The sequence below is a fragment of the Somniosus microcephalus genome, unplaced genomic scaffold (assembly GCF_052327205.1).
Source record: "Somniosus microcephalus isolate GS21.2 unplaced genomic scaffold, FLI_Smic_1.0 unresolved_chr1, whole genome shotgun sequence".
Classification (NCBI taxonomy): Eukaryota; Metazoa; Chordata; class Chondrichthyes; order Squaliformes; family Somniosidae; genus Somniosus; species Somniosus microcephalus.
Genome location: NW_028225179.1, coordinates 73,009,582 through 73,016,552, shown reverse-complemented (window position 1 = coordinate 73,016,552; position 6,971 = coordinate 73,009,582). Strand labels below are relative to the sequence as shown.

The following is a 6,971-nucleotide window of genomic DNA, read 5'->3' as shown; positions in this document are numbered from 1 at the left end:
CAGTTTATTGGTTCTGGGTCAGTTTATAGTTGCTGTGTCAGTTTAGTGGTGCTGGGTCAGTTTATAGATGCTGGGTCACTTTTCGGTGCTGAATCAGTTTATTGATTTTGGGTCACTTTATAGATGCTGGGTCAGTTTTTTGATGCTTGGTCAGTTAATAGATGTTGGGTCAGTTTATTGATGCTGGGTCAGTTTGTTGGTGTTGGGTCAGTTTATAGATGCTGGGAGAGCTTACACGTGCTGGATCAGTTAATAGATTCTGGGTCTATTTATTGGTGCTGTGTCAGGTTATCAGTACTGGGATATTTTATAAATGCAGGGTCAATTTATTGATGCTGGCTCAGTTTCTTGGTGTTGGGTGTTTTTACTGAAGCTGGGTCAGTTTATTGGTGTTGGGCCAGTTTATTGGTGCTCGGTCAGTGTATAGATGCTGGGAGAGTTTATACGTGCTGCGTCAGTTAATAGATTCTGGGTCAGTTTATTGGTGCTGGGTCAGGTTATCGGTGCTGGGATATTTAATAAATGCAGTGTCAATTTATTGATGCTGGCTCAGTTTATTGGTGTTGGGTCAGTTTAATTAAGCTGGGTCAGTTTATTGGTGTTGGGTCAGTTTATTGGTGCTCGGTCAGTTTATACATGCAGGGTGAGTTTATTGGTGCTGGTTCAGTTTATAGATGCTTGTTTCGTTTCTTGTTGCTGGGTCAGTTTATTGGTTCTGGGCCAGTTTAAAGAATCTGGGTCAGTTTATTGGTACTGGGTCAGTTTAATGGTTCTGGGTCAGTTTAAAGATGCTGGGTCAGTTTATTGTTGCTGGGCCAGTTTTCAATTTTGCTCAGGCTCCTTGATGCCACACTCTGTCAAATGCTGACTTGATCTTGATCTCTCTCCCCATGTTTCCCTCTCGCTCTGTCACTTTCCTTCAGTCTCAGTCTCTCGTTCCCTCTCTCTATCTCTCACACTCTGTCTCACACTCCATGTCTCCTCTCTCTCTGCCCTTCAGGCTCTGTCTCTGTTGTTCTATCCCTGTCTCTCACCCTTGGTCTCTCTCTCGCTCTCTCTATGTCTCTAACTCTGTCCCTTTCAATGTCTGTTCCCCTCTCCATTTCTCTCACGCTCGGCCTCTCTCTCACCTTCAGTCTGTCACTGTTTCCCTCACCCTCTCTCTCTTTCGGTCTCTCTCCCCATGTCTCTCTCTCTCTTCCCTTCAGTCTCTGACTCAGTTTCCCACTCCCTATCTCTCACTCCCCTATGTTTATATCATTCTATCCTTTCTCTCATTCTGCCTCTTTCTCTATATATGTCTCACCCTGATTGTCTTTCCCTATCCCTCATTCTCTGCCGCTGTCTTGTCCCCTGTTCCTTTCTACCACTCTCCTTTTCTTTCGCCCTGCCTCTCTCCTCGTCTGCTAATGTGTGGGTCACGTGTGTCTCAGTGTCAGCTCCTGCACATTTGCAACACACAGCAGGTGAACGGAAATTATTTACTCCCGCCTGATATTACACAGTCCGAGTGTGTTTCAGTTCCTGTACATAAACATTGCACAGTAGTTAAAAGGGAACGATTCACTCCTATCTGGTCCTGAAAATGCTGTAAACAGTGGATAAAAGAAACAGCGAGTGAGAGGGAAAGAGAGCGTGAAAGTGAATAAATATATACACACACACACATTAGATAGATAGATTAGATAGATAGACCGGGCAAGTGAGTGAAGGCCAGGCGAGCGAGTGAGAGATTGAGAGTGAGATGTGTGAGGTCGGCCAGGTGCATTTGAGCATGGGAGAGACTAAAAGAGATGAGGCACACCAGGCGAGACTGTGAGGGAGATTTTCCTACTGCAAACCCATTACAATGAGTTACAATGAACAACGTGTCTCTGTGCGTGTGTTAATATTTATTGTGGATGAATTATATTGCACAAAGAATGTCTCTGGTAGTGTTTTAATCTGTGCAGTGTGTTCTTTGATTGAATTAACATTTAGATGTGGACTGGTTTCTCTCCCTCTTATTGTTAGTATGAGCTAAAGATCTGTGGGAGTATTTTACTGATTACTGTCAGCAGTGGAATAGTAAGGACACAGTGTGTAAGTGAGAGAGTTAAGATTAACCTGTGACCTCTGTCAGAGTGTCAATAATTCTGAAGTCAGTTGGAGTGTTTTGCAGGGTGTCTGTGGCGGCGGGTTATGATGTACAAAGCGAGTCAATGAGCGTGTTAAATTACTGGCCCCTGGGGGAGAGTTGTTCGGACAGAATATGAGGTCGCATTCAATACTTCAATTCTTATTTATGAATTTTAAAATTACAGTAACTGGATACTTCACCACATTCATTAACTGCTCTCTGAACATAGTCTGGGTCACAGCATAAATAAAAGTGTTTGTGCAGCAACTCAGGAGTTGGAGTATGTATCCTATTTCCATTAAATTAAAAGATAGATTCGAATAATCTAAAGTCAAATCCTGTATTCGGCTACCTATAGAATACACCATAAAGACTGACCATAACAGTATAAAATTCCCCGAGATAACAAACAGTAAAATGATGGATTTCCTTCGGCTCTCCATCTCTGGGTCTCTGGGACTCTCCCCGCTGCTGTGACCCCGGAGTCTCCTCCGGGCTCTGCTGGCCATTAAAATGTGTCTGACGGTTAAAGCATTGAGCAGCAGAATCAGAATAAATGCGACCCCCGGTGTTAGAATATAATGAAGGAACTCGACTGCTGCCCACTTCCGTGTGTAGCGAACCTGAATTGTTACACGACAAAACCAGGGTTCATTCAGAAGCCAATATTGATTTGTTAATATATAGTACCAGTAAATATTCTTTAAACAGCTAATCACAGTCACTGTTCCTAGAACCACAGCCGCCGTTTTCTCGGTACAATATTTAGTTTTCAGCTTCTGGCAACAAATGGCCACAAATCGATCAAAGGTGAAAGTGACGGTGAACCAGACAGAACAGTCTGTGACTGCATAAAGCAGGACGGCGTGGATATTACACAAGGGGATTTTCCGCATGAAACGAAACTGACGCATATAAATAATCGGAATGTGCCTCAATATCAGGTCGAGGATAATGACCAGTAGATCCGCCGTTGCCATGGCCACCAGGTAGCGAGTGACACATTTGGAGAGACCGCACTTTCCCCGAGACAGGATCACAATCGTCACTAAATTTACTGTAAAGAAAGTAAATAAACAGGGAAATTATACATCAGTCTGGGAGCAATGTGAACAGATTGTGAGAGTATTAGAGAATTGTAATGTGTTATTGTATCCCGGGATGCAGTGAAATGATTTGAAAGGTAATCCCTCTTTCCATCAAATCAACCATTAAATGGACATTAATATTTGGGATGCAATGACACATGAGGAACAGCAGTTTTTAGGCGATCAGATAAAGGTTTCTACTGATCTGAGAGTTTATTTCATGCTCCAGTAAAAAGAGCGGTAAATTATAAAAACCGCAAGAGCGAGGCATCAGTTGGGGGAATTACAACCGAACTCAGTGACCCAGGGTTAGTGAGAAGGAATCAGCCCAGGTTCCTGCTCCTGATCATTACCCAGTGACCCAGGGTTAGTGAGAAGGAATCAGCCCAGGTTCCTGCTCCTGATCATTACCCAGTGACTCTGGGTTAGTGTGGGGGAATCAGCCTAGGTTCCTGCTCCTGATCATTACCCAGTGACCCTGGTGTGATGAAATATTCCATTCATCACTCATCAGTATTTCTCTGCCTGTGACTGTGGTTGGTTTCAGTTTCATTTCCATTGTATTGTACTGTGTGTAGGGCTCCGCCCATACCTGGCTCCTACGTAAGCTGGCCCAGCCTGCAGCACATCCAGTATGGCAGACCTCTGGGTGGAAGATGCATTCTCCTCCTGTGTGTTACCTTCTAAGTCAATAAAAGCCTTGTTTTGTTTCGCTAACATCGAGTCTCGGATTTATTGAGGCACATCACCTGGGTTAGTGAGAAGGAATCAGCCCAGGTTCCTGCTCCTGATCATTACCCAGTGACCCAGGGTTAGTGAGAAGGAATCAGCCCAGGTTCCTGCTCCTGATCATTACCCAGTGACCCTGGGTTAGTGTGGGGGAATCAGCCCAGGTTCCTGCTCCTGATCATTACCCAGTGACCCAGGGTTAGTGAGAAGGAATCAGCCCAGGTTCCTGCTCCTGATCATTACCCAGTGACCCTGGGTTAGTGTGGGGGAATCAGCCCAGGTTCCTGCTCCTGATCATTTCCCAGTGACCCTGGGTTAGTGTGGGGGAATCAGCCCAGGTTCCTGCTCCTGATCATTTCCCAGTGACCCTGGGTTAGTGTGGGGAATCAGCCCAGGTTCCTGCTCCTGATCATTTCCCAGTGACCCTGGTTTAGTGTGGGCATTCAGTCCATGTTCCTGCTCCTGATCATTACCCAGTGACCCTGGGTTAGTGTGGGGCAATCAATCCAGGTTCCTGCTCCTGATCATTACCCAGTGACCCTGGGTTAGTGTGGGTGAATCAGCCCAGGTTCCTGCTCCTGATCATTACCCAGTGACACTGGGTTATTGTGGGGGAATCAGCCCAGGTTCCTGCTCCTGAACATTACCCAGTGACGCTGGGTTAGTGTTGGGTAATCAGACCAGGTTCCTGCTCCTGATCATTACCCAGTGACCCTGGGTTAGTGTGGGGAAATCAGCCCTGTCTCCTGCTACTGATCATTACCCGGCGTGCTTGGGTCCCGGAGAGAAAATCAGACTAACCCACACTTTTTGTCCTCGGCTCGGAGATTCTGTGTAATTAAGGGTTTTCAGTCCAGGATTAAGCTGTCAGTCAGTAATCGGTTGCCCCATTGGAAAGTGTCTGTGTGGATGTCTGATGCAGTTGGGTTGTGTCGGGAATGATCGCCCTGAAGTAACATGACTCCACTCCCACAAGTTAACAATCGGTGTATTACAGGCGGCCGATGCGAGACCACCGCTCAAGACTTATATCTGCCCGAGAAGCCCGGAGCTGGGTTGGAGAATGAAGCAGGGAACAGGGAATGTGAACCATTATCTAGCCCAGAAACCGGGAGCTGGCTTGGGGAATGAAGCAATGAACAGGGAGTGTGGACGGATATCTAGCCCAGAAACCGGGAGCTGTGTTGGAGAATGACGCAGTGAACAGAGAGTGTAGGTGTATATCTAGCCCTCAGAAACCGGGAGCTGGGTTGGATAATGAAGCCGTGAACAGGGAATGTGGATGGGAGTAAACCTGGCTGCGATGCCCTCGTGGATCCGGAATCCAGCAAGAAGACAACAAACCCAGGAAGGGAGAGGAGAAACTGGATAAAGATAGACCAGGATCAGAAACCATTGAACATTGTACTTTCTCAACCATCAATTCGATTGTTTATTGAAAATGGAGCCAGGAAGCTAATTATTTGTTGTAACCGGTACCATCAGCTCAACATGTCATTCGTGTAAAAGCCAATGTTCCAATGTGATTACAAATACTTTCGATAATAGTGTACTATTTTATACAGTCCATTAATATTGCTTATAGGATACATTACCCTGAGGTCTCAAACTATCTGAGTGACACTGACATGGCTAATGTAATACTTGTCATCATTCAGTGATAATTGGATCGGTTCCCAAAGGGGTAAAGACAGTAAAATACCAAAGCGATCCACTATTCACAATACTGCAGTTATAATCAGATAGAAAAATTTACAGTAAAGGAGTGAAGGACATGATAGTCAGTCCAACACTTAACTTTCTGAGAGATTCCCTCACCTGTGACAGGCAGCGCAGAATTCAATTATTTCAAAGCAATGATTGGAAATAAGAATATTGAAAAATCAACGAATAAAATCAGCTTATTTTTGGAAGATAAATTACGCTTCTTATAAAATCAAAGCAGTTATAATTAGATAGAAAAAGAAACATTGATGTGAAGCTGGAGATGGTGGAAAGTGAGCTGGAGGCTGGAGCTTTAGAGCGAAATATTTCAACATCTATCGGGTTCTGAAGTCGGTACAATTATCTGTATGTCGCAGAATCTGATTTCAGATTTTTAAACTGTGTTGAAGAATCCTCTAATCTTAAGGAGAATATATCAGGTGGGAGAAATGTTGAAAGTGAGGCTGTGCCATTCATTGAACTCAGACCAATAAATGGGCGACTGTGTAATAATCAAATCAAGGGAAATTAAAGCAACACCACACCCATAGCAAAGGAAGTCCTCTGAATAAAAGTAATAGCTGTATCTACTGACTTAAATTGACGAGAACGCAATACAGTGAAACATGGTTTATATAATTAATAGCTGGACACAGACTTACCAGGAACAGCAAGAGCAGCGAGGAGAAGAGAGAGTAAAGGACAAGAATAGTGACACAGTGAAACATGGTTTATAGAATTAATAGCAGGATTTAGAGACTTACCAGGTACGGCAACAAGAGCGAGGATGGGATAGTAAATCTTCTGTACTTCATTGATGAATATTCTTATCTGAATGTGCATTGACAAAATCCTTTCCATTCTCTCCCTTGCAGTAGAACCGCTGATCCCTGTTACTGCCGGAGGTGATGCTTTCACTGACACTGTGGAATGACACACTGAATGCATTCCCTTATTAATAGAAGAGGGAGATCACTCCATTGCCAAAATTAGTGTCCATGGAGACTGACATGAATTACAGTCACTGAACAAACAGGTTCAATTAACCCTTATCAATCCAACACTTCTTGTATTACCACATTTCACCAGCTATGAAATTTAAACTCTCTAAACCTAGAATATAATTTCCAAAGCTCCAACAAACTCATGGGGGCGGGGGCCGTCATAGAGTGGGTCTGTACCTGTAGACATCACAGGGGAAGAAATTCGTCACCACCAATAAGAACATAAGACCACAAGAATTAGGAGCAGGAGTAGGCCATTCGGCCCCTCGAGCCTGCTCCGCCATTCAATAACTCCACTTTTCTGCCTGATCCCCAGAACCCTCGACT

The 6,971-nt window shown here is 44.4% G+C and overlaps 1 protein-coding gene across 1 annotated transcript; it reads right to left on the bottom strand.

Moving 5' to 3' along the window:
• Positions 1-1,759: 1,759 nt before the first annotated feature.
• Positions 1,760-6,549, bottom strand: LOC147095492 (putative G protein-coupled receptor 139). Its single transcript, XM_085973965.1, has 2 exons — positions 6,405-6,549; positions 1,760-3,176 (listed from the first exon to the last, which is right to left on the bottom strand). The coding sequence occupies exons 1-2, from the start codon at positions 6,499-6,501 to the stop codon at positions 2,272-2,274; spliced, it is 1,002 nt and encodes a 333-aa protein (XP_085830091.1). The 5' UTR covers positions 6,502-6,549; the 3' UTR covers positions 1,760-2,271.
• Between the last annotated feature and the right edge of the window lie 422 nt (positions 6,550-6,971).

What these genes read in the sequence shown, in the direction of transcription:
- LOC147095492 (XM_085973965.1), bottom strand. Translation starts at nt 6,501, where the DNA reads ATGGAAAGGATTTTGTCAATGCACATTCAGATAAGAATATTCATCAAT. An exon ending in CGCTCTTGTTGCCGTACCTG is followed by an intron (nt 3,177 to 6,404) that starts GTAAGTCTCTAA and finishes CTTTCTTTACAG; the next exon opens with TAAATTTAGTGACGATTGTG.